At 45.5% G+C, this 26,237-nt stretch overlaps 1 protein-coding gene across 1 annotated transcript in view; it reads right to left on the bottom strand.

The window, feature by feature from the left end:
- Positions 1–26,237, bottom strand: part of HMCN1 (hemicentin 1) — a 144,931-nt gene that overhangs the window by 11,601 nt on the left and 107,093 nt on the right. The window contains exons 67-100 of the mRNA XM_026043730.1: positions 25,497–25,680; positions 25,317–25,414; positions 24,656–24,934; positions 24,155–24,348; positions 23,379–23,460; positions 22,478–22,614; positions 19,772–19,913; positions 18,759–18,903; positions 18,076–18,203; positions 17,403–17,559; positions 17,093–17,214; positions 16,729–16,893; positions 16,397–16,504; positions 15,715–15,852; positions 15,397–15,531; positions 14,854–15,123; positions 14,268–14,458; positions 13,708–13,921; positions 13,102–13,236; positions 12,766–12,956; positions 12,249–12,330; positions 11,126–11,395; positions 10,449–10,619; positions 10,096–10,266; positions 8,927–9,097; positions 8,163–8,333; positions 7,504–7,674; positions 7,185–7,355; positions 6,596–6,745; positions 6,240–6,377; positions 5,790–5,911; positions 4,682–4,919; positions 4,163–4,225; positions 3,363–3,482 (exon numbers count right to left, since the gene is read on the bottom strand). Of these exons, the coding sequence (XP_025899515.1) occupies positions 3,363–3,482; positions 4,163–4,225; positions 4,682–4,919; positions 5,790–5,911; positions 6,240–6,377; positions 6,596–6,745; positions 7,185–7,355; positions 7,504–7,674; positions 8,163–8,333; positions 8,927–9,097; positions 10,096–10,266; positions 10,449–10,619; positions 11,126–11,395; positions 12,249–12,330; positions 12,766–12,956; positions 13,102–13,236; positions 13,708–13,921; positions 14,268–14,458; positions 14,854–15,123; positions 15,397–15,531; positions 15,715–15,852; positions 16,397–16,504; positions 16,729–16,893; positions 17,093–17,214; positions 17,403–17,559; positions 18,076–18,203; positions 18,759–18,903; positions 19,772–19,913; positions 22,478–22,614; positions 23,379–23,460; positions 24,155–24,348; positions 24,656–24,934; positions 25,317–25,414; positions 25,497–25,680 (5,424 nt within the window). The remainder of the gene's footprint in view (positions 1–3,362; positions 3,483–4,162; positions 4,226–4,681; positions 4,920–5,789; positions 5,912–6,239; positions 6,378–6,595; positions 6,746–7,184; positions 7,356–7,503; positions 7,675–8,162; positions 8,334–8,926; positions 9,098–10,095; positions 10,267–10,448; positions 10,620–11,125; positions 11,396–12,248; positions 12,331–12,765; positions 12,957–13,101; positions 13,237–13,707; positions 13,922–14,267; positions 14,459–14,853; positions 15,124–15,396; positions 15,532–15,714; positions 15,853–16,396; positions 16,505–16,728; positions 16,894–17,092; positions 17,215–17,402; positions 17,560–18,075; positions 18,204–18,758; positions 18,904–19,771; positions 19,914–22,477; positions 22,615–23,378; positions 23,461–24,154; positions 24,349–24,655; positions 24,935–25,316; positions 25,415–25,496; positions 25,681–26,237) is intronic.

Below are 26,237 nucleotides of genomic sequence, written 5' to 3' on the forward strand. Positions count from 1 at the left end.
GGGGGATAAAGTGGGGGATGAGGAGGGGTAAGGGTGGGGAAGGGAGGGGAAAAGTGAGAGGAAAGGTGGGGGTAAATGGGGGAAAAGGAGCGGAGAGGGAGGGATAAGGGGGCTTCAGGTGCGGGAGAAATGGGGGCAGGAAGAGGGAAGATAAGGAGAGGAAAGGGGGAAGGGGCGATGGGGAGGGTAAGGGAGGGGATAAGGGGGGAAATAAGGGGAGGAAAAGGGAGGAAGGGGGTGGGGGACCCAAGGAGGGAAAGGCAGGGATATGGGGGGGAAAGCAGGAAGGGGTTGGGTAATGGGAAGAAAGTGGCAGGGGAATAAAATGGAGGGATAAGGGGTGGAAGGGGGATAAGGGTGGATGAAGGAGGGAGAAAAATGGGAATAAGGGAGGGAATAAGGGAGGATGAGGAAGAAAGAAGGAGATAAGGGGGGGAGGAGGGTGGGTAAGGGCAGTGGTAAAGCATGGGAAAGCTGGGGAAAGGAGGGAAAAGGGGGAATGGAAGAAGGGTGGGATAAGAGGGAGAGAGAGAAGGTGGGAAGGGGAGAATAAAGGGAGGGAAAGGGAAGGTTGAGGGTTAAGGGAGAGTAAGGGGGGAAGGGGAAAAAGGGAGTAAAGTGAGGAGAAAGGTGGGGATAAGTGAGGGGGAAGCGGTGGGAAGGAGGGGGAGAGGGGTTAAGGAGTGGGATGCGGAGTTAAGGGGGGAATAAGGAGGGAGATGGGGGGATAAGGAGTGGGATAAGGAGGGAATAAGGAGGGGGAAAGGGCAGAGAAAAGGGAGGTAGGAGGGATAAGGGGGCAGAAGTGTGGGGGGTGGGGAAGGGGGTGGATAAGAGGGGGACAAGGACCCAATGGGGGGGTAGGGCAGCAGGAGGGGATAAGTGGGGGGAGGAAACAGGGGGATAAGGAGGGTGAAAGGGGGGATTGGGCCAGGGGAAAATTAGGGGCGGATAAGGGTGGCATTAAGGGAGACGGATTGGGGGCAAAAGTGAGGGGCAAAGGGGGATGAGGGAGCAAGTGGGGGAAAGGAGAAGGTTAAGGGGGGATGAGGGGATAAGGAGGGACAAGAGGGGGCAGGGCGAAAGGGGGGCAGGACTGAGGGGACAAGGAAAAGGGGTGGAAAAGAGAGGGATGAGCAGGAGGAAAAGGGGGATAAGGAGAGTTAAGGAATGGATAAGGGGGTTAAAGTGGGGAGAAAAGGGGGAATAAGGGGAGAGAGGGGTTAAGGAGCGGGAACAGGGTTGGGGGAGTTTAATGAGGGGATAAGGGGGGAATATGTGATGGGAGAGGGAGGATGGGGGAAGGGAGGAATAAGGGGGGGATAAGAGGGGGAAAGGAGGGGGAAGTGCAGGGAAAAGGTGGGTAGGGGCATAAGTGGGAGGAAGAAAGGGGGATAAGAGGGGTAAAAGAGGGGAATGGGGAGTTAAGGGGTGATTAAAGGAGGACAAGGGGGTGGATTGGGGGGAAAGGGGGATAAGGTGGGGAATATGCGGGGATGGGAGTGATAAGGGGGCAAAAGAGGGAAAATAAGAGAGGAATAAGGGAGGGGATAAGGGGGGCAAAGATGGGTTAGGGGAGGGAAAAGGGTTTAAAGGGGCGAAAAGAGTGGACTGAGGAGGGGAAGGAGTTTAAGGAGTAGGAGGAGGGAAAGAGGGGAATAATGGAGGGATAAGGGGGGATAGGAGGGGGATAATAGGGGAAAGGGAGAGATAACAGGGGGTTAGGCCAAGGACATGGGCGGGGTTAAGTGGGAGGATAACGGGAAGAAAGGGGGAGACAAGGGAGGAAAGGGGGATATATATGGGGAGAGAGGGGGAGCTGGAGGAGAAAGGGGGAAAAAGGGGGACTGGGGGGAATAAGGTGGAAAAGGGAGAGTAAGGAGGAAGCAGATGGGTAAGGGAGGGGGACAAGGAGGGGATAAGGACAGAAGAAGGGGATAAGGGGAGGATAAGGAGGGCAAAAGGGGGGCATTGGGCTGAGGATATGGGAGGGAAAGGGGGGAGATGGGGGGGATAAGGGTGGCATTAAGGGAGAGGAATTGGGGGATAAAGTGGGGAAGGGGGATAGGGGGGTAAGTGGGAAGACTGGGGAAAGGGGGAAAGGAGGAGGATAAGGGGTGGTTAAGGGAGGATGCGCGGATAAGGGGGGAACAGAGCGATAAGAGATGGGAACGGGTCAAAGGGGCAAACAAGGTGCAGAAAGGGGGATAAGAGGAGGATAAGGTAGGATAAGGGGAGGGAAACGGGGGAAAGGGGTGGAAAGGCAGCAATGGGGTGAAAGGGGGGAAAGAGGAGAGAGGGGGAAGAGGGGGTGTAAGGGTGGGATAAGGGGGAGGATAGTGGGGAAAGGAGGAGGGAGGATAAGAGGGGATAAGGTAGGGGATAAGGGGAGGAAAGAGGGGGATAATGGTGGGGAAAGGGAGCAGAGCAGGCAGAATAGGGTGAAAGGAGGTTAAAGGGGGAAAGGGGGGATAAGGGGAGGATGATGGGAAAGGGGAGGGAAGGGGGTGGATAAGTAGGGAGATAAAGAGAGGTAAAGGGGATAAGAGAGGAAATGGGGTGTTAGAGGAGAGGAAGGGGTAATAAAGGGATGGGAGGGAAAAGGGGAAAGTCGGGAGAAGGAAGGGAAAAGGGGGCAAGGGTAGAAAGAGGGAGGAAAATGAGGAATGGGGGAAAGGGAGAGCATAAGAGAGAGGAAGCGGGATAATGGGTGGGAAAGGAGAGAGTAACAGGGAAAAGAGGGCAAGGGAAGAAGAGCAGTGACAAGTGGCATTAGGGAGGATGTGGGGAGGTGAGAGGGAAGGGCTGGGGAAGGTTGGGGGGAAAGGGTAAGAAGGGTGGGAAGAGTCAGTGAAGGGGGGAAGGGGAAAAAGCAGAGGGAAGGGAGGATGAGTGCAGAAGGGGAAAAGGGGAGGAAGAGGGGGTAAAAGGGGCATGAAAGAGGGGAAATAAGGGGGCATAGGGGGAAAATGGGGAGGAAGGGGGGAGAGGGAGGGAAAAAGGAGGGTGGGGTGAAAAAAGAGGAGGAAGATATGGGAAAGGGAGAAGAGGAGGGGAAGGGGGGGGAAGAGAAGGGGAAAGAGGGAGAAGTGGGGGAAGGGGGGAAGAGGAAGGAAAAAGGAGGGAAGAGGGGAAAAGGGGTGTGGGAAGAGATGGGAAGAAAGGGGGAGGGAAGGGCAGAGGGGCAAAGGGAGTGGCGGGACAAAGGGGAAAGGTGGGGAAGGGAGGACAAGAGTCGGGGGGCAAAGCAGGAGGTGACAAAGGGGGGCGACAGCGAGAGGGGCTGGGGAGACGGGTCAGAGAGCGACAGAGGGGGGGTGTGGGAGGGAAAGGGGGCGTCGCGGGCGCCCGTCCCCACTCACCGTGGCAGGTCCTGCCGTCGGCGGCGATGGCCAGGCCGGGCGGGCAGGAGCAGGAGAAGGTGCCCACGGCGTTAAGGCAGCCGTGGGAGCAGGGGCTGCGTCCCGCGCACTCGTCCTCATCTGCAGCAAGGGAACACGCACATAAAAGTGGGAAAACGCTGCCAGAGCAGTGACCACCACCACAGAAAACACAGGAACAACCACCACCACCCCTTGGAGAAACCTACATTGGTGTAGATTCAAGAGATGGAATTTTTATATGTAATTAAAGATCCTAATTTTCAGAGCTGTTTCCAAGCCTCCACATATAAAGTCTCACTGGAATTTTGCTCAAGTTACCTCTGCAGGGGGAGGTAGCTATTGTCTTAACTAATTTTAGATATATTCTTTCCCAGATCACCTGGAAATCTAAAAAAAAATGTGACACAACCTAACAGATGGACTCCATATATATTTATATGGAATTCTTACATAACCTAGGAAAGGTTATTAAAAGAAGTTTTCCACATTTAAATTTTAGAATTCATTTTGCAACTGGAAAACATTTTAGCAGCCCCATTTACAACATTTTAGCTTTGCAGCTTCTTCAGTGTTGTTGGCTGTGCAGCCTAGAGCACTAGCTAACATATCCGGTTTTAACATCCACATTTGCCTTCCAATTCCCATCTTTTTCCCTCTTCTCCTCCTTCTGGAGTATGTACCGCATGCTTTAAAGCTCTGAAGAGCTATATCTAGATGCTCTGCATTTGACTACATGCATATCTATATGTAAATATATATAAAATCTGGCATGTCATTACCTGAACAGTAAGGCCCATCTGAGTCCAAGACAAAGCCAGCAGGACACTGGTTGCTACGATCCCCTGTACAATAAAGGAACCCCGTGTTACCAGTTGATGAACATACGACCACATTATTACTTTAAGCAGCCCTTTTTCCATTCACTATTGCAGCCTGGGTATTTACAAAAGGCCACATACACTCAGGCCCTAAAATACAAACATATAAACTGGCCTTTGGCAGGAGGTGCTGCTCAAAGGCCACACGTGTCCCCACACTCGTGCAGCCGCTCGACAGCACGAGCAGGCTCAGCCAACGCTGTGACCATCGACCCAACATGTAAAACCTGCAACAACCTTTACGTGTTATTCTTGGGGTGCAGGACCAAAACACACTGATCCCAATACCTGCAATAAGGTTATCCGACCTCCCCAGTGTTCTTTGTCAATAAACAGCTTTTGCAAATTGGGTACTGAATGCTAGGCAAGCAGGATACTATTGTTCCCTCGTTTCGTTTGTGTGAAAGGCTCAGGCAATACCTTTTGCAATGGAAGCGTGGATTCTGAAGGCCACAGTTTCCTCCAGAGGGTTGTACTCCGCTGTGATGGACACAGCGTGGAGCGTTTCCACCAGGAAGGGCATCTTTCCTCTCGTGGGGTCATAGGTGATTGTGTGGTTCCACGTGTAGGGGACACTAACTCCATCGACGGCGAAGAGGCGCGTGGAGCGGGCGTAGAGCTGCCCGGGGCCCGTCTGAACATAGTCTTCTGTGTAGTCCTGAAACACCAACATAGTGAGGGGGTTTCTGTCCCTGATCCGGTACTTCTAACAGAGAGATGGAGTTCCAATTGTTTTTATAGCTTTTTAGTATAGTATAAGCCTTAAATTTTGGTAAGTCACTAAAGCCCTCCAGCGTAATATGTGAGAAACAGCAGGTGGAAGGATTCAGCAGTGAGGTTATAACCTTCACCACATCGCCAGGCAAAGCAGGGCAGTTCCCCAACCACTCCTGAAAAAGGACCTAGACAAATCTTCATCCCTTGAAAAAGCAAGTTCTGTAAAATAAGTGGACCATTTGTCATAACAGACCTCTCCACAAGCCAAGATTTTGGCACTCCAACTGGAAAAGACGGATATTGTTCACAGCACTGTAACAACACGCCTGGTAGTACATAAAACCTGCTGTGATGTAACCTGATCAGAACACATCAAGCCCCTGTCCTTCTCCATCAGAACACAGGTACATTTCTCTGCTGCACTACAAATAATTGTAGCTAGTAAAGCATTATCAGCACAAGTCAAAAACTTTTGCAAGGTGCTATGGGATAAAGAGCCAGTGTCTTCTCAGAGAAGTCAAAAAAAACCAAACTAGTTTTAACATTCAGTTTCCTAACTCAATTAAAGGCAACACGTGACATGCCTAGCTGTGAAAACTAGCCCAAGTTCTAGCCCAAACACTTCAGTTATCTAACATCTTGAGTATCTTGTAACTAGCGTGTCTCATGACACATCCTAGTGTCTTAAGCAAGATGCAAACTGAAGCACTGGTAGTGAAAGAGCTTGCAGGACTTGTGTCTGTGCAATTCCTACACACCAGAGCAGAAGTCTGCACCGATACGAGCACGTGGTTTCCAGAAGCAGCTTTACCTTCATGTTGATGTCAGCTAATTCCTGGAGCTGCAGAACCTGGCCGCTCACAACAACGTCCAGCAGCAAGGTGCCATCTGAATCCAGGCCTCGGGCAACGTGAGTCATTCGCAGAATCTCTCCTGTGGATTTTAGGAGCACGTTGATTTATAAAACATCCCAACTAGAAACTTGTGTTAACTATCCAAAATCCGAACTGGATCCATTAACCAGTTATTTTACGTTACTATTTTTGTAAGGCATACCAAGCTCCTAATACAAACATTACATATTTCTAATTAAGGTTCTGAAAGCTGTGTTTGCAGTTCCAGATACTGCACTTTTTCGGGAAGATCCTGTCATAAGCAGAAGACTCAAAATTCAGCAATGATTGTGTGATATTTTTCATAAACGCACTCTTTATCAAGCTGCTACAATGGAAAAAGAGATGGGATATGTCAGGTAACCAACCAGTAGCAAACTCCACTTGGGTTTCCCTTTTGAAGACTGCATCAGTGAGAGTAAAGCCGTTCACTGCCCCTCCAACTTCTTTCGCAGCCGTCCAATAAATGGGGCTCAGGATGGACACCAGCTTCCTCATCGAGGCACCTGCGAGTAAGGGAACACAGCATCTGACTTCATTCTTTTTCCCTTAAGTGTGTGACCCACGTTAGTGGAAGTAGAATACACAGGCAAATATCTGAGCTGGTATCACCCTTAAGATATAAACCAGGAGCCAGAGAGTTTAGATGAGTTTATTCAGTGACAGTTAATGAAATGCTGAAAATGGAAATGGTGCCAACAGTTCAAGAAGCAGCAGCACCTACCAAGGCTCCGGGGGACGTTAGTAATCTCTGCTTGGATTATTCTAGCTTCAGAGTCAGGGCTCTCTGTAACTGTGGCATTCAGGTAGGCAATTCCAAATTCAACACCATTAATGTTCCCAATAACGCTTCCCTTGGCACGTGGGGGTCCACCTGGGCAGGGGAAGGGAGGGGAAGGGAGAGAGGAAGGAAAAAAAAAGCCCCTATGTAAAAACAGTGCTCAGCATGTTAAGGAATTAGAGCTCTGTGGGTATTTCTACATGTATTACCCTATCTACATCCTGAAAAAAAGTAGGATCCTGTCTGGTTTGGCATAGACACGTGATACCCCAGGAATCACGCTGTGCACTGCACAAGCACAGGGTCCTCTCTGGGGAAACAAGAGTTGTCAAACAGTGCGACACACAGGGTGGCAAGGACAGCAGCAAATTCATCCAACTGAGGCTGTGTGAGGGGTTTAGGTGGCAGGGCTGTCATGACTCGCTCAGACAACTGGTCAAGACCCTGGGGAGCCCCAGTCAGACCCCAAGGGCAGCAGCCCAGGCTGCCACCAGGGTCTCATCCTTGCCGTGTAAGCTACAAATTAACTCACCAGGACACGCTTGGATGTTACACCTGGATATCTGGGAAGAGTCGCCAGGACAAGGATGTCCATGATCTGACGGCGCAGGACTGTTGCACAGGCGAACTCGGCTCTGTTCTCCTCCTCCACAGGACACAGAGCATCGGCTCCACGCTTGCCACTGCCCCCAGTTTCCATCCACTGAGGAGGAAAAAGCGGAGAACGCAACTTGAAGTTTTGAATTAGAAAGAAACTGAGTGGATTGTTGTGTTGTCTGCAAGCGGAGATAAGGGCAAGGTCTGGTGTTTCCCTGGGGCGGTGCGAGGGGCAGCGGGGGCGGAGCACTCACCGGGGCAGCGCGCGGGGCTGCAGCGCTGCAGCTGCGCGTCGGCGCCCGCGCACGCCCGGCCGCCGCTCGCGGGCCGCGGGCTGTCGCACGAGCGGTGCCGCCGCCTCTGGCCGCCGCCGCACGGCCGGCTGCAGCCTCCCCAGCTGCTCCAGGGGCCCCAGCTGCCGTGCACTTGGGAAAGGAACAACAACAACAACAAAACAGCAGATTTTATCCTTCTTTCTTTTAATGACTTTTAATAATGCACACACAGGCTAGGAAAATATTCCCCCTGGATGGGACCTGCTTGTTCTAATGCTTTTTCCTAAAGCAATGATTCTATGATTCAATCCTATGGCAAATCCGAGAGCCATGAAAAGATCAGAGAGAAGAGGATGCAACAGAGTGACCTTGGCCAGGATTCAGCTGCTTCTCAAGTTCATTAACTCCAGAACATTGTAGTTCATTAAGTGACTAATACAGAAGGGCACGAGGCTTATGTTACAGACCAAGTGACTTGCTGCTTTTTACTGTGAGACACAAAGAATAGCCAGGAGAGCTGAAGCTCTGCAGAGGTTCATGGCCAGTCCGGCAGCAGCTCACTGCCTTGCTTGCCCTCCTGGCAGTTACTGGAGCTGCTTTCACCCCGCTCAGCTCCCCCTCGCACCCCGAGCACTTACCAGGGCAGGGATCACTGTTGCAAAAATCCACCTGCAGGTCGTTTCCCTCGCACTCGTGGCCCCCGAACTGCGGGGCTGGGTCGGAGCAGAGGCGCGTCCTCTGCCTGCTGCCTCCTGCGCAGGACACGGTGCAGGCGCTCCAGCTGCTCCACGCCGCCCACCTCCCGTCCACTGCGTGGGGAGGCAGCAAGCAGAGCCACATCAGGGATAAGGAAAGCCTGCCTGGTTCCCACTCCTTATCTTTTGGGCATCTCAAATACATGGGGATTTGCGGGAGGGAAGGCGGGAGAGAAGCATGGCCTGTCATTTAAGCAGTCTGTGAGCCTAACTACAGGCACGGTCAGTTCCCAAGTTCTCAGATTTCTTTCTCAGATTTTTATTTACCCGTGAGAAAGTCAAACCATACACAAACTCTGAAATTATTATCTCTTCCTATTCAAAAATAATGTACTCACTGAAATGTAGAGGAAAAGGTTAAGACAATATCAAAAATTAGGAAAATCAAACCCAAAATGCTTAGGAAATCTGTAATTCAAGTGCTACGGATTTGCAATGCAGCTTTTACACAGTGACAGGCAAAAGGCAGGGACACATGGGCAGCAGAAGGAACCCCACTCGTTAGCTCTACGGAGAGCCATTTAAAATAGGGAGCCAGTGAGAATAAAGGGTTTTTCTGGAGTTTTGTGGGTGGTTAGAGCTGCAGACAGAGGCGAGCAGCACGTGGAGGGGAGGTGCCCGAGCTGGCGTGCTCTCGTGGCCCTTACCCGGGCAGAGCCCCTCGCTGCAGAGCTGCAGCTGCGAGTCGGAGCCGGCGCAGGGCGCCCCGCCGCCGGCCGCAGCGGGCGCGTCGCAGAGCCGCAGCCGCCGCCGCGTGCCCGTCCCACAGGTCTCGCTGCAGGGAGCCCAGGGCAGCCACGAGCTCCACGCGCCATCCACTGCAAAGGCACCAGAAACCTGGTCACACTGACAGCGCCTGTAACTCGCAGCTGCCTCCCCACAGCCCCAGGCAAGAGAAGAAACCCTTCCTTAAGGAAAGTGAATTAAGCATTCTGAAGAAGCCTTTGGAAAACCTTCTGCTTGGGAAACAGCTGATGTCAACCAACAGTTTCCAAAGAGTGGGTAATTCTTTCTTTTTTTGTTTAGTTTCCTCAATACACCACTGACTGCAACCAGAACGGCTTGATCCAACCTGGTGTTTTTATAAGTTACCTGAAGCTGACTGACTTGTATGAGACCGATGGCCTCAGCTAACAGCAGCCCCAGTGGTACCAGGAGGCAGGGGCCAGAACTGATTTGGTTGCCAGGATGTAGAGAAATCAGCCTGTAGATGAGCATGTGACATCCTGCTGCTAGCAAAGTCAGGGAGAATGGGAAAACGGGCACAACAGGAGTTGTGCAGAAGGAACCAGGCTACTGCCGAGGGGCTGTGAATAAAGCAAGCCCTGCCAAACACTGCAAATGGAACCAAGACAGGAAGGAAACCTTAACATACAGCTAGCGAGGAGAAATTCACTATTGAAAGTTTAAAGGGAAAAAAAATATTGACAATGTCTTACGCCGTTATCATGTTTTGCACTACTGCTTTTTTTGATTTTTTCATCTTAATTGGCCTTGAGAAATAGATTAAGAAGCAAGTTTTACTCTGTAAGCACACGCTAATAAATACTTGGTAAAACACTGAAATACAAAATTAACATTTTCATGGGGGAAGAAAATCTGAAAACACTCCTTGCATTTGCTTTTATGATTCCTGTTTCCAGTAACTTGGGCCACTCAATAAATTACAGACTATTTTGATACAGATATCTTGATACGGATAACATTGGAGAGCTTAATGTCTCTTATGATCTAATAAATAGGAAAAAAACTGAAAGAATACAGACTTAGGGAACAAAAAGACAGCTACACAAAGAGCAGCTGATGCCTCTCTTACCCGGGCAGGGCCTAACATTGCACATGACTGACTCCACGGCACGGCCGTCGCAGCCCTTCCCGCCGTGCTGGGCCGGGGGGCTACTGCAGCTTCTGCTTCTGGTCCTGTTGCCTTGGCCACAGCTCTTGGAACACTCTTCCCAAAGGCCCCACTCTGACCAGCCGCCGTGCACTATGTGAAACAAAACACCACAGCTGTCATGAGAAATTCTTTTTAAAGCATTTACCAGGTTTGGGCTTTCCTGAAAAGCCAGGATGAATTCCACATCATTAATGGCTCTGTCGTGGATGACGTGGCCATTACCAGGGCACTCAACGCAAGGCAAACGAAGCATTAAGCCAGGCAAGCCATACCTGGGCAGGGCCTGTTGTGGCAGCTGCGCACATCTGCCTCGGGCCCCTCACAGGGCCGCCCTCCATTGGCCGGGAGGGGGTTGTTGCACCGCCGGATCCGCTCCTGGACACCCCGGCCGCACGTTGCACTGCAAGGCCGCCACTCCAGCCAGCTGGAAAACCCGCCGTGCACTGCAGGGGGAAAGCGATGCTCCGTGTCTGCTTTTGCTTTTGCCCCTCTTGGGCTGGTGAGCAAAGAGAAACCTGCACTTCCTAAGGTAGAGCTGCAAATCCAACCTGTTTTTTATTACTGCACACGTATCTTACTGCAGTTCAGAGAGTACTTCAGCTGCTCTGAAATAGCTGTGGCTTACGCTCCTAAATGCTTTTCTTTAGATCACAGGTACAAGCTATGTCACCCCTTCAGAGCATGGGATCTATTTCAACATCCACATTACTATCTTTCTCCCTCATTCCTTCACATTCTTCTCTCCCACAGAGCTTGATGAGCACAACAGCCCTACAGAAGGAGCAAGATTACATAAAGCAAAACCTCACTGATATCTATTTCAAACTGGGTTAACATGCACCTAATGCGTGTACGGAAGGAACAAGACAAAATCTTGCTCCTATTTATTCTGAATTAATGCTGGAACTGTCTAGGTTGACAGGCAGTCTCCTGTATTGTGTGCACCTACCCTGGACAGTGAGCAGTGCTCTAGCAAGAGCAGATCCCAGGAAGTTCCTCGCGACGCACTCGTATTCCGCTGTATCTTCCCTCCGCGCTGCGACGATCCGCAGGGAGCCGTTGGACAGCACGGACACCCTGTCGCTGCCCACGAGCGGGCGCCCCCCACGAGCCCATTCCAGCCTGGGTGCAGGCTCTCCCGCTGCCTGGCAGTGCAGCAGTGCTGTGGCACCCGCCTCAGTAACAGTCTCCATAGGTTCAACAGTAATGACTGGAGGAGCTGAAATAAAGAAAAGCGGGGAGATGTTTCAAGCCCACCTGATTTGTGGGGATTTCGTACATATTTTCACTGTACTGAACATTAAAGAAACGTCTTCTCTGAGAGAAGACAAACAAATCTTAGCCAATTAATCTGGAGTAAAACACTACTGTTCATCTTAAGCATAAGTTCAAGATTTTTCTGAGATCAGAGAGCACACTGTCAAAAGGTAGGGCATGCACAAGCTGAAATGACAAGGATGGGCTATTTTTAATGCAAGAGAAACCAGTGCACCAGCAGTGGCATGGAGGCTGACTGCTGGAGCACAGACTCTTCCTTCAGGGCTGAAACGTGTGGCTTTTCATAAAACCTGGAGGAAAAGGTTATCATCGGGGGCAGCTGAGACAAAAGTAGCAAATTTCATCCTACTTGAGACTATAACAGGAAAGGGATGTTTAGAGATACACATCAATGAAATAGTTAATTCTAGAATATTATTTTTGAAAAAAAAGTTACATTGTCAGTGAAGGCTGAGATCCATCTCACCTAACTTTATTAATTTAAAAGTTAAGAGTCTAGTTTAATCTAGTTGTGCAGGCTTGCCCTCTGTCAGCTGAGAGCAACAAGCGTGTTCCCAAGGTGACTCACCCCATTCTAAGGTGGTTCTGCGATGAATGGCCTGAATCACCTCTACCTGCTTCTCTTCTGCCACCTCCATCACTAGCTGGCACTAGACTCTTAACTACTAATGACAAAGTCAGATGAGATGAATCTCACCCAACATGCAGTTAGAGCAATGGGAGCTGCCACCCATACCCAAAGGCAGATTATCACTCCAATCTAGTGGCACTGAACTTAGCATTTTGAGCCTTACTCTGGAGCGTTAGCGTCAGGCTGCGTTCCACGGTGCCAGCATCGTTGGTAGCCACGCACTTGTAGTCACCAGCATCTTCGTTCTGTGGAGCAGGAGCCACGGAATTTGTCAACACACATGCAAGGAGGCTCTTGGGTTTTGGTGCATTTCATAGAAGAAAATTCTCCACACTGCAGCATGGCATGCAGTGGATCTTAAGAAGGAAGTATCCCAACTTTCTCTTTTTATTAAGTTGATATTGTGAAATATTTTTGCTGTTATTATTCCATTTTTCCCTAATGAGAGCAAAAGAGCCCAAATCTATTTAAATAAACTTGAGCAAGCTACTGATAACTGAGAAGAAGCACAGTCTTGTATTTCTTGTCACACTAATTTGAGCAGAGAATTAGAGTCTTCGCTCAAGTTACAAAACAAAAGTGGATTAAATGTATAACCTTGCTCCTTCAAAACGCAACAAGGTGGAATTTAATTCACTAAGTACAGTGCCCAAGCTGACTGCAGCAGACAAGGGACTCACGACAGTGCCGTAGATGGCGAGCGAGCCGTTGCTGAGCTGGCGGATGCGGGTGCCGAGCGGGACGCCGGCTCCCTTTCTGCTCCACTGGATGGTTGGAGGTGGCTCTCCTCTCGCCTCGCAGTCGAGCACCGCGTTGCCGCCCAGGGGCTCCGTTCGCCTGGAGGGATCATCCCCTTTGAAGACCGGAGGCTCTGAAAGAGCAAGGGAGGGTGGTCAAAGAGTGGGATCAAAGCAGAAGGCCCTTAATGGCACTGCTGGTAGGGATCAATCACCTATCATTTTAAGACTAAGTATCAAATACTAGGAAAACACAGGAAATTCTTTGCTTTCACCTACCTTTGACGTACACAAATCCAATAGCCTTGACTGAGCCAACTGTGTTTTCTGCCGTGCAGACATAAGTGCCAGAATCATCCTTAGTTACTCTTTCAATAACAAGGTCACTGTGTCCATTTATATCATCGTATTGTGCTGAAGGGAGAGCAGACAGTGAACGACTGCTTCAAGGCTTTTAAAAATATACATGTCAGTGCCTGACATTTAACAGGACTGTTTAAATTACATGTTAATCAGCAGCATGAAATATACATTTCATTTCTGATATGGCTTTGACCACCTCTAGGATAATTGCAGCCTTCCATGGTCTACACACATGTATCCACTTATTCTGACCCTTAACTTCAAGCTTTGAACACCTGTGTTCTACAGCTAGAGAGGACAAAGAGTTTCTTAATTATCTTCTTTACAGTTATATGTTATTTTATTTCATGATGGTCTAATTCTGAAAATTCTGAATTCTGAAAATATATTTTTTCCTGACATAATCATTGCCTAATAAGTTCATGATCTCTCAGATTACTTTTCCTTTACCCTCAAACTAATAGAGTGTTATGTGGGGAAAAGTCTCCAGCAGAATGACTGATAAGATCCTCCGTTACCCACCTGGAATGATGTTATTGTTAAAAGTCCATGTTATTTTGGGAACAGGTATCCCAGTTGCTTTGCAAGTTAATCTGAGCTGTTCTCCTTTAGTCAGAGCTATATCTCCAGGCAGTTCAGTAAATGCAGGGAGCACATGAACCATCAGGGTGACAGTGTGTGTGTCTTCCCCAGCAGTGTTGCTAGCAATGCAGGTATAATGGCCAGAATCTTCAGGCTGAGAGAAAAACAAGTGGGGGAAGTTTCAACAGTGAAATATTCTTATCCCACATCACCACTCGTAAGCACATGAGAATCTCCCAAGGTTTGAAACCAGCACTCTGTAGAAATGCTCAGCTGAACTCTGTTGATTCCCCTCAGTTTGAAAGGTGATCTACACTTGTGTTTGCCTTTCTGGACAAAATATCAGCTTTTCCTCAGATATTTTCCTCCTTGGTGGAAAACGATACAAGTACAAACATGTATATAGAGCAAAAAAGACTAACCCAGAAATTGGTGAAAACATAGAGACGTCAGTTTTTTCTTATTACTTCCAAACCATGGTTGAAATAAAGGCAACTTACAACAACATTGTCCAAAATGAGATCTCCACCTGGCAGAGCCCTGTATTTTCCTACTGTGTCTGTTAACAGTGTATGGTCCTTCGTCCAGTTTATTGTTGGTGCTGGAATCCCATCAGCCACACAAGACAGGACAGCCTGGGAATCCTCCGTGACTGTGTATTCCACCTCTGTACTGCGGATCCTGGGTGGAACTGTGAGAAAGTTAAAAAAATATATATACACACAATATGTATTAGCTCCATTTGTCAGCCAAGCACTAATGGAAAAACACTGAAATAAAGAAACCATTGCTTGAATCTTCTGCTTTGTTGTTTCCTGAATCTAGCAGTGACTGTCAAGGAAAGGTGTGGAATACACGCAATAAAGTGGAAACTGAATTTAAAAAAAAAACGCCCAAAACATAATGACATTCCTAGATCCAAGCAACTGGCTGCTATTACGAATCACACGCTCCTAACCCCCTTTTTCAGTATCACACACTAAGCAGCAGTATTTTCCTGAATTTCTCCCTTAAATCCCAGCTGCTGGAGTTCCCTGCCCTGCTCAGGGCCCAATGCCCAAGTGGCTTCTTGGCAGCTGCACTTACTGTGCACGACGAGCTCTGTGCTCGAGCTGCTCGAGCCCGCCGCGTTGGCCGCTACGCACGTGTAGCGGCCCGTGTCGCCCGGCTGCACGAACGCGACCTGCAGGGCGCCGGTGCTGAGGATTCTCCTCCTGATGGACTCCGTTACTTGCTGGCCGTCTTTATGCCAGCTGATGTCTGGCCCGGGGTAGCCTTCAGCCTCACAGGGCAAAGTGACAGAATGATCCACAGGAACAACGTACTCCTGGAGTTGAGACTTGATAACAGGAGGAACTGAAGGAGAATTAACAAAATTTAGAAAAGAATTATGTAAGAAGTAGGTAACACTTCTGTTCTTAGTGAAAATAATCCAAAAGCAACCTCCCTTCTTAAAGCAGACAGACAACAACAGTGACTCTGTTCAGTGTGACGCGAACTTAGGAAATGATAGCTCCATTTGTGCAGGTCAAAACGCAGTTTTGACCAACAGAAGGTGTATATAAGTTCCTTATGTGTCAGTCATTACAAAACATCACTTCAACAAGAGGTTAAGAGTTCAGGACTCACCTTGCACTTTCAGTTTGATCTTCCCCAGCGCTGTGCCAGCTGGGTTTTGAGCAACGCACATGTAAGTGCCAGAGTCTTCCACAGTTGATCTTGCAATCTGTAAACTGCCATTGGGAAGAACCATGTAGCTATTGCCTAAAACAAGAATAAGAAGAGTAGAAAATTTGATATATATAAATACAAAGATGTAATTATACATATATGCAGATATGTGGGCAGGTATACACACATGGGTTCCTTATATTTGATTTTAATATGCAGGGAAAAGTTTTTGTGATACAACGAAGTAGACTGGAATTACAGGCTTTATAAGGATACCTGTGGTAATGACATTGATGCCCTCCTTTTGCCATGTTATTGCGGGTCGAGGTGTACCAGTTGCTTCACAAGGGAGAAGAATGGGATTGTTCACAATAACATCCAGTGTCCCTGGCTGAGCTTGAATAGCTGGTGGTTCTGCAAACAAAATCAAAATGCAGCCAGGTTAGAATATCTTTCATAGCTGGAAAATAAAAGAGAAGACACTAAAATTGCATAATCTGAGAGTCTGAGAAGGTTGAACTAGTAGGAGCTGAATTCTGCTCTCTTAATGTTTAGTGGGATTATTCTGACATGTAACACATACAACCAGTATGTTTACTGTGAGTCTGGGTACAAAATATGGCTGTCCGTATTTCATGCAGTTTGCCATCACAGATACATTTTAACTTAAAAAGAAAGCAAAAAAAAAGCCTTAAGAACGACAACAACAAACAACAACTACAAAAAAAAAAATAGAACAGTGTTTTCTGGATAGCTCTATCCAAGGTATCCGAGTTGTAAGATATAAGGCAGTGATCGACCTGCAGAGTAATCAGTGCATACACAAGGCAATTCACTGGAGTAAGCTGCTAGTTGTGACGGTCCAGCCTAGCCTCAAAACTACTCTGTAGCGTGGGCATGTATTAAATGGGTAAGGCCCTCCAACAGGCTGTATTTTCTGTCTGGCTTCCCCCCTTACCCTGAACGTGCAGCGTAACGTGTCTGTGGGCCGAGCCGGCTGCATTGTGGGCTAGGCAGGTGTACCGACCCGCGTGCTCCAACCGAGCCGCAGGGATTTCCACAGCACCTAAGCACAGAAAGACAGAGATTGCCATCACATTTAGCAGTGTCTTACTTTCAAAGAAAAACTCCCCTACAACATGTATCTTAAAAGGTTTACATACTTTTTCAAAAAAAAAGGGAGAGCTGGTTGTTTGGGGGATTGTTTTTATTTATTTTTTCATTCTAGAGATGCACAGTGACCTCCTTTTCACTCATTTTCTGTGGCTAAGCTCCAACCATGCACAGTACCTGAAGACAGAATTCTGTAGCCATCTTCTCTGGGCAGCAACTTAATGCCATTTTTGGTCCAGTGAACTGAGGGAGCAGGAACCCCTGAAGCCGTGCAGGAAATTATTGCTGGAGACAGTTTTGTTACCAAAAGATCTGTGGCTTCATCTGCTATGGATGGGGGCACTAAGAAAAGAAGATCTCAATTAGCGTCAGTGGACAATTTTCATTTTACAAATTCTTACAACTAACTTACTATTGACTTGTGAAGAACAGACTGAAGGGTATGGAGATCATTAAAGAGCCATTAAAACAGAAAACTTAAAACTGAAATATCCCAAGGAAATTCTGGGCTATCCATGTGTAATAGCAATATCCCCTGTACCTTGAACAGTGAGCTCCACTGTTCTTTGCTCTCCTCCTGCGTCATTTGATACAGAGCACTCGTAGACAGCAGTGTCATCCACGGTGGGAGAAATGATTACTAGGGAACCTGAAGACAGAAGTCTGAAAGGAGAAAACAGCAGAAAGAAGAGCCATTGAAACACTTCTCCTCAGATCACCCAAGCACTGAATTTGCCACCATACAAATTAGATCACATAGATTCAGCTAGAAAAACCAGCTAGATTTTTAAGTGCCAAAATGAATCCCTGAAAACTGTACAACCATGATAAAAAAAAAGCACATTTCTCACCTGTACATATTCTGGTTTTGGTCAACATGAAGCAAATGCCCATTCTTTGTCCAGCTAACTGCTGGTCTGGGAATTCCAGAGGTTTCACAAGGCAAAGTGGTCTGCACATTTACAGTTACTGTAATATTGCTAGGTCCTGGAGCAATAGTTGGAGGAACTAGAAGGCAAAGTCGAGTTATTCAGAATGACCATAAACACAGAGACATAAACACCTTATACCTAAATACAGAATCCCCCATTTTTATAAACACATTTTTAACTACTTGAAAACATTCACTTGACTTTTATGAATAAGGATTAACTAAAGAGTACTAAACATGGAGCAAGAAGTGTGCCAATGCTTTCTATTTCCAGTTGTCTCTCACACATGAGATAACAAGGAGCTAACACAGACCAATTTCACCAATGTGACTAACTGGAATCTGCTCAAATTTAAGCAAGAAACTAAATTTAACAGACTGTCTGCTCCATAAGGGGTGATCCTGGTAGGAAACCTAAAATGCTGGTTAGTCTGCAGAGCTATGTCAACTTGATAGCACTCCTTTCTGTGGTCCTGGCTCCTTATTAAATAAGATCAGCTTGCATGATACTGTCCAAATGGGAAAAATTATATAGGTGATGCATACTTCAGACTTATTGAGCACAGGAAATTATCTAACAGCAGAGTATTTACCGAGGACCTGCAGATCAACTCGCTTGCGTTCAGTGCCAGCTGCATTGGTCGCCATACACATGTATCGTCCTGTGTCAGTCACACGTGCTGAGTGGATGTGCAGGGATCCATCCTCTAACACTGAGAATCTGAAACAAAGCCATGGATTTTTGACTCCTTCCCAATACAGAGAAAATCACAGCTGACCGTCATAGCAGGAAGAAACAGAGCACACTAGAAACAAGCTAAACATGCAGCATCTTAATTTGGCCATATACAGTTTTGCTATTTGATTGTATTAGATTTATTGTGACTCTTTTTGCTTTTATCACAAGTAAACTCAGGGAGCTTTGCATCTGCATGAAATTGCTTGCTTTCACCTCCAAGCTCCAGGCATTTCAGAAAAATGTAAAGATCCTTCACTCTGCAATCTTTTACTGTTGAAAATCTTAAGTATCACAAGAGAAATCATTACCTTTAAGCTGCCAAAGGAGTTTTTGTTTGTCTGTTTGTTTCTTAATAATAAAAGGGAGAAACCTTTGGCGCTGCTATTTTTCTGCAGAATAATTTCTTTAGTTTCAGCCACAGAACTAATCGGGGAACCCAAGATGTTTCATCAAACATCTAAGATGTACCAAAAAATTGCAATTTTTAAAAAAGAAAAAAAAAAAAAAAGATGACTTATTACGACTATTAGACAATACCTGGTATTGTTTGCAGAAAAAAGAGCTCCATCCTTCCTCCACGTAATTCTCGGGGCTGGTACTCCTTCTGCAGCACACTCCAGAAGAGCAGAAGCATTTACACGCACAACAGCTGTCTGGGGACTGCTTCGGATGGTAGGAGCAACTGCAAAGGCAAAATCCCTGATGTTACCTCACAAAACTTCATGCTGCACTGACTGAAACTGCTCACACAGAAGCGGTCACAAGGACAGGCAGAGGATGAGTGCAACAATAGTGGCATCACACAAACAAGTTTCTTACCATTTTGTGTAGCATGTGGTAGTGGCCATGATGCAGGAGGGAAGGAAAAACAAAATCGGTCTGAGATGGCTAGAAAGATTGGATGACCTTTGCAAGCTACTGCAAAGCTTATCATCCAGCTAAAACAGTAGAAAAGTAGAAAAGGCAGGTTTGGTTCAGCAAAGCAAAGACTGGATTTGATAGTCTTGTTGTCCAATTAAATTAGGAGGAAAAAGAAATTTTAAAGGGCAAGGACAGTGCTGGGGAAGAAAGAAGCAGCAAGTACATATGCCTGGGTTGTGAGAAGCATAGAAACAGGAAGAAAATTTCTCATCATCACCATAATGTCATAATAGAACAGCTTCTCATCAGAAATGAGAAAATAAATAAGTTTAAAAAACTTTTAAAAGTAGCAAAATACCTAGGATAGTACAGTATACCTATCAAGCCACATAAGCTCCCTCAGGTCCTTCCCACTCCCAGTGCAGAGACCAAGCCACAGTTTTCAAGTAACTTGCAAAACTGGTAGCCAAGACAGGGACAAACCCAAATCTCCCAAGATGCCAGTCAAATGCTCAAAGAATTTGTCTACATGGTGGCACATGTGTGGAAATACACCTGGACCCACAGGTTAAACACAGCCTAAGTGACCTGTGCTTGCTCCAAAGAGACCAGACCTTTCTTGCGATACGGACTCCAGTGGAAAAACCATGCAAAGATCAAAACATTGCAGAACAGATCCATGACTTTACCGTGCACTGTCAGCACGAACTCCCTGGTCATCTCTCCTGCAACATTGCTGGCCACGCAGGTGTAGCTCGCGGTGTCACTGAGGGCAGCATTATTGATCTGCAGGTATCGCCCGTTGGACAGGATCCGAACTCGAGGAGTCCCCTGTGGAGACAGAGTTGCACAGACTCAGCTTCAGCCTTGCCCTCTGCTCAGAAGGCCAGAGCCCTCTTCCGTTGCGGTGTAACGAGACTCATAACCGAAGAGCAGAGAGAGAAGGGGCTGAATTCATTGCGTAACTTTTTTTACACAGTGGTGAAGGTAACTGGGTGACTGATGCTTAATTACTTATCCCTGAAAAGTTCATTAGAGTTTTAGAAAAATTATTGCTTTTTTGTTTCATGTCAGCCATATTTTGAACGAAATTGAGATCTGAAATTCTTATCTAGTCTTTTGGCTGGTGGACGTGAGGATGACAACTAAAAGAGATACCTGGAGCTCCTCCATCTCTGCCCTTTTCTGTACTTGCACCTCACTGAGCCAGCCTAAGATGCAGAACTGGTAGCAGTGTCGGAGCCCCACGGTGACATGTCCAATTCAATGCAAAGTGCAAGAACTGTGCCTGAAAAAGCTGCTACGGGTCTTCCTACTATTTTCTGCTACCAGATATACATTGGTGCTGCTGCACAGTCACATCATGAAGCATATAGAGAGCTTGAGTAAACCTTGAAGTGTGCACAGTGACAGCAAAGACGACAAAGCCAGAAGGGAAAGGTGCTCTCTGCTATGATACTGATTCAAACACCAGTGATGTTTCAAACTGAAATAAGGTTGCAATCTGAAAGTGTGACTTCCTCCAGTCCTCTCGTATCACTGTGAGACCTCAATTTTTCCAAGATAAGGAGAAGCATATGGCACAGAGGGTCTTTTTCCTTGCCCAAGGACAGCTCTTCTCCAACTGCTTAATACCAGTAAGTCAATACATCTCTTTGAGGTTTAGAAAGCAAGCACACATTCAGCAGGCACTCATGTTTTCCTGACATCGGTAGGATGTATTTATATAAGCTACGCTGCAGAACAGAAATGATGGTAGGGAAAAATAAACCTACTTCTGCTACTTAAAAGATCACATGACAAATTTAAGAGGCTCGTGTGAAATTCATATCTCCAGTTTCATGTTAGAGGAACGCTAAATCTAGAAAATAAACTAGACAGACAATACTTTGCCACAGATACAAAGACAGGAGGATTTACCATACTGCTCAACTAACGTGTCTCAAACACAGAGATAAATTCCTGTATCCTTGTATTTTCTCTTGTTTATTTCCTTTCTGACAAATAAATCCTGAGAAGTGGTTTCTTCTTTTCATGTTTTGCTTCAGTGTTAGAAAAAGTAAAAAAAAAATCAAGCACTAGTTAAAATGCAAGGGTTTCAAGAAAGACTTAGTCCAAAAATATTCACAAACCTAACTTCCAAACCTCACTGAAGCTTTTATAAAGAATCATTATCCAATTAAAGACCTAAAAATAGAAGTGATAGGAGTATTCCAGTCACACACCGTGAATGAGGAGCACTCAGGCAAGGAGCGTGTCTCTTAGGGTGCTGTCTAGCCACCTTTTCTGCTTCATTCAAGGTGACACTCCCTAGCAGCACTCATTTAGGCAATCTCTCTCAGCAGTCTTGCTTTTTCCACTAATACTTCATGCTCCTAATCTTTAAACAAAGACAGTGTCTAAGAGAGGAATGCTGCAGCTAAAGCAAAAAGCAGGACCTTGTGAGAAAGACTGGGCAGTGAAACACTGGAAGTTCCCTAAGCAGCTGTTATTTACTTATTAATAAGCACTAAGGAGAAGTGAAACTGGAACCAGTGGCAAGACAGTGCACATTTCTCATACGACCACTCTTTGAGCTTTACTAACAGTATTAGTATGACTAACAAGTTCAAATTCCCTAAACAAAAACAGTCTGACTACAGAAGTATCTTCCAGGGAAGTATTTGAGATATTTGTGCAAAACAAATTTCTGCATTCACCATAAACAAATCACAGTTCCATTTTGGATGCAGATTACTGGATCCACGACTATTTTGGGAGAGGCAATTCCTAAGCCAGACCGGTTTCCTCTTCCTTTACAAATTGGATCTAACTGGGGAAAAATTCTTGACTGGTTGAGTTCAATTGATAACAACTTCAGTTGATCAGCTGGAAAGCACCTGGTTACTGACTGAAAAATATAAGTGATCCTAAAGGAGAGGATGTGCTATAAACAAAATTTCCTGCTGAGCTATTTGCACCTTGCTCATCAGCTCTCAGCTGGCAAGGATTCGCAGCCTGACATGAGTCTGCCTGGAGTTCTCAGTGAAAAAGGTAGTCAGCAACCTACTTATTTGTTTTCAACGTAAATTTAAATTCCTTTCCAAATGCTACTAGAATATGAGGATACATAATATACCCAAGGAAGCTACCTTTCCTGGGAAGCCATTCAGGAGTATACCGAAGGCTTCTAGGATTGTTCAGAGGATCCAGAAGGAGCAAGGGATCCCCCTAAAGGAAAAAAGAACAAGTAACAGCGGGATGGCCACTTCAGGCACTCATTTAGGACTGTGTTGTTACTGGAACCATAACTCGACTGCACTGAAGGGGCAAGTGAGCTGAGTAAGAAACCTGGAGCAGTGTGTGCACAAAATAAAGGGAGCAACAGACTGGTGCAAGCAACGTCGCTGCTTTACCTCGAGGAGTTCTCCATCTTTAAGCCACGAGATCGTCGGAGGTGGCACAGCATCTGACTTGCATTCCAGTGTGACTTGTCTGTTCTGCAACACAGTGAGGTCCTGTGGGCCACTGGTGCCAGCAATGTTAGGAGGAACTGTTGCAAAAATTAAGAAATACAATTAACGCTACACATACGAGCTACCATTAAAATCATTCTCTCGAAAAATCCATTCTATTTCTCAAGATGTAAAATGCACACAAGGCTACAGTGCCTAGTAAGTAGTTTTATTTTTCCAGGCTTCTATTAAGGATATCACCTTTGTTTAACTGATCAACCTGATTTTTAAGCCACATACTAGAAACGCCTTTGTGAGAAATTAATTCAAAGCCCATTCTTAGTGACGATTCCAACATTTAAACTGGATGCAGCAGGGATGGCAGACCTTCCCTACTCTCTTCATCAAGAAACTTGGTAAATCTAATTTGCAAAAATGCCGATGCTTATTGCAGAATTTCAGAAGTCTTGTTTCTATTTCCTTTTCTCTCACTTCATTTCATGTGTTCATGTTTAGATACTATCCCTATCTTTTTCTTCTGAACAGTTAACCATATTATATATACATATAATATATATATGATTCTTTTTTCCAACAACTCAGACCAACTGAAAAATGACATACCTATACTGTATCTATAACTTAGTTATTCAAACCATAAAACTTGAAATTAAACCAGAAAAGTTGAAAACACTTGAAACTTCCCCTTTCAACTGGCCTATACACAAAAATGTGAACTATCCTTTTCTCAGAGCACAATGTTCCATATTTGTATTCAATAGCATCTAACTAGCTAAAGGACAAAATCGATACATACCTAAGTAGTATCAAATAATAGTATTTTTTCCTAAATTCGGCTTACCATGCACTCTTACTAAATATTCCTTATCATCATCTCCTGCTGGGCTAGATGCCAGGCATGTGTATCTTCCTGTGTCTTCCACCTAGAAACACCCAAGCAGCTTCAGAAGAAATTTCAGGACATGGGAACAATTCAGAAAAACAAAAGAAATACAAACTTTGGCAGCAAGATTTAGCAGGCAGCAATTAAAAGCAAAGATAATGGATCAAGTATGTCTGAAAATAAAAAACGATCTCAATCTTTTTCTATTTTCCCAGGGCAGAATTGTTTAGAGCTGGCTTGTAAGCTGCAGGATCCCCAAAAATGGCTTTGAAAAACCTATCTCCAACTAGAACCTTCTCTTTGTGCAATTGATTATCACCGAATACAGAACTGAAAATGGGTATCAGTCTATACATGGTTCAGCTATAGGAAGTAAGGAAATCTTTTGTCTATGCACACTCATTAACATCTCTATGCTCTCTGTTTTCTGTAGACTCTTCATGGCAAATATAAGGAATTCCTTACAAACAAGGCCAGCAACAATCAGACTGTTCATCCTCTTTCCCAAGCACTGCCTCACTTATGTTTGGTGAACTTCACAGGCTTTTTGTTTAATCTTTTTTTTTTTTTTCCTCTTGATTTGCACATACATGAAAACAAACTAGATGTTTTTCCTCTGCGACCTGCAAATGCAAGTGGAACCTTTTGGGGAGAGAGCATATCACAGGAGGCAGTTCTGTCAGCTCTCCTGGGGTTGTTGCTCCACTGAGCCCTTTTTGAAATAAGTGGCTTACCTGAGCACTGGTTATTCGAAGCACTTCTCCTCTTAGGACATGCACATTATCATTCTGCAGAAGCGGGCGCCCATCCTTCATCCATGAGATTTTGGGGACCGGAATGCCGGTGGAGATGCAAAGAAGTTCAAGGGGGTTGTTGACAACAACAGAGAGCTCTTCTGGTTGATCAGAACCATTGATATGAGGTGGCTCTGTAGAAAGAAAACGAAGTTCTTCATGGACTCATCAATCTGTCAAGAAGAATTTCTACCAAAGTTATCTGTTTAAATCAAGTTACTCTGTAAAACAGTATACTCTTGTTTTTCCTCATTTATATACTTTCGAAATCTTAAGGAAATCTATACATTACATTACACAGTCACACATCTTTCCTATTTGTGTTATTTATCACACAGTCTCTTTTTAAAACATACTTCTTATTCCTAGAAATTTTAAAATTGCTGTCCTGGGCAGACACTTCCTGCTCACACTTTGTTTGACTGTAAGATTAACACTTACCCAGCACTTTTAGTGAGAAGTGCTTGCTGATATCCCCAGCTTCATTTGAGGCTTCACAGGTGTATTTGCCTGTATCATGGGTCTCTGCTTTGACAAAATGAAGGACCATCCCTTGGTTTTTTGAAGTCAAGTGATCTCCAAGGCTTAAAGGATGTCCATCTTTAAACCAGGACATAGTTGGGGTGGGAATGCCTTCAGTAACACACTGCATTGAAGCCGAATTGCCTCTTACTATAGTCACATCCTCTGTTCCTCCTGCATTATCCAAACTTGGTGGCACTGCAGAAAAAAAAACAGCTCATTAATATCAAATCCACCCAGAAGTTAGTACTTCATATAAAACATTCTCTTCTGCATTTCCTCAGCTCATTAAATTTATTTTTAATAGGTGTGTTGAAATTCATCTGGAAATCATACATTATTTTTCAACCCTAAAATATCTGTGGTCTGGCTGCCTATTCAAGTGGGACTCTGAGGGTTAAAACACTTTCCATATTAAACATTTTTAGAAAAGTGAACTTTTTCCTAGAGATTATCTACCTAAGATACATTTGTGAAAGCCTGCAACATTATGTTTATGAGAAAGAATGTAGATTAGGTTAAGAAATGAATCAAGTAATATTACTTTATTCTTTATATGCAGCATTTCCAAGCAACTTACCCAGAACTTGAAGACTGTAATGTTTGTTGTCCACTCCAGCTCTGTTGGATGCTACACAGGTGTATGCACCAACATCAGATACCTGCACTCGAACAATTCTGAACAAAAAGAAAACATTTTAATTAAGCTGTAACAGAAGAAAGCAGAAAACACCTCTAGTTAAAATAACTGAAAACCTACCTGAGAATTTGTCCACCAGAGAGCAACCTGATTTGGGAGGAGATTGAAAGAGGAAGCCCATTTTTCAGCCAGTTTATCTGTGGGGCTGGAGTTCCAGCAGCAGTACACTCAATATTTACAGAGGTGTCCACAAGGACAGTGAGGTCCTCTGGTTCTTCTTTATTATCAGCTATTGTTGGTGGAACTGTATTTCATAAATGTTGAAGAGGGAGGTATTAAACAAGATAGCAAATGAAAGCAAGGCAAAAATCCAGCAACTAGTGCCCCACAGGCAATGCAATAAGAAGCAGCTACCCAATTTTGCAAACTGTAAGTTCTCCAGCAATAAAGTTGAGCACTAATTAATATCTATTTTAATATGCAAAATCAAAGGTATCATAGAAATCTGACTTTCTTTCTCATCTCTTTGTTCACAGCTGGTACTTTGGCTAGAATTCACAGGAATTATCTAATAGAACAAAGGAATAGTATTGTGGGAAATTGCCCCCCAGTGTATTTTCCTCTACAAAAAAACCCGTCCCAAGTAGAATTCTGCTATTTTGAGCTACCCTAAAGGAATTAATTTCTTTTTATCCCCAAATCTCTATTTCAATCATTTTATGATATCTAGAGTGTGATATCTACAACAGATGAAATTGGAAACACATGCCTGTGATATCACCCCAAAGACAGGCATACATTTCTTAGCCCTCCCTGGGGAGCACTCACAAAGACAGGATTGAGGGCAAGATTCACACCTGC

This window comes from Nothoprocta perdicaria, unplaced genomic scaffold (assembly GCF_003342845.1).
Source record: "Nothoprocta perdicaria isolate Ctin4 unplaced genomic scaffold, notPer1 scaffold_338, whole genome shotgun sequence".
Classification (NCBI taxonomy): Eukaryota; Metazoa; Chordata; class Aves; order Tinamiformes; family Tinamidae; genus Nothoprocta; species Nothoprocta perdicaria.